Here is a 364-nt window from a genome sequence, read left to right on the forward strand (position 1 = left end):
TTTGGTGTTGGGCAGCTTGTGGTCTTTTTTCCACTTCATCCTCCGGTTCTGGAACCAGATCTTGATCTGGCGCTCGGAAAGACACAGGGTGTGAGCGATTTCAATCCGACGGCGCCGCGTCAGATACCTGTTAAAATGAAATTCTTTTTCCAGTTCTAGGACTTGCTGCCGGGTGTAGGCCGTCCGGGACCTCTTGGGCTCCCCGCCGGTGTAGTTGGGGTTCACTGAGAGACAAAACAGATCACACAAGGTCAGCTCCGACCTCGGGGTAGGCCCCTGGCCACCGGCACTCACTTCCTGGCGCGCCCCGAGGCCGGGCCCTCCCTGCGCTCCCTCCTGGCCCACTACTCCCTGCCTCCCGCCC

General features: G+C 60.2%; 1 protein-coding gene across 1 annotated transcript in view; it reads right to left on the minus strand.

The window, feature by feature from the left end:
- HOXD4 (homeobox D4) overlaps window positions 1–364 on the minus strand; it is an 18,755-nt gene that overhangs the window by 16,419 nt on the left and 1,972 nt on the right. Inside the window, exon 2 of the mRNA XM_010859789.1 lies at window positions 1–224. Within this exon, the coding sequence (XP_010858091.1) occupies window positions 1–224 (224 nt within the window). The remainder of the gene's footprint in view (window positions 225–364) is intronic.

This window comes from Bison bison, unplaced genomic scaffold (genome assembly GCF_000754665.1).
Source record: "Bison bison bison isolate TAMUID 2011002044 unplaced genomic scaffold, Bison_UMD1.0 scf7180017864460, whole genome shotgun sequence".
NCBI lineage: Eukaryota > Metazoa > Chordata > Mammalia > Artiodactyla > Bovidae > Bison > Bison bison.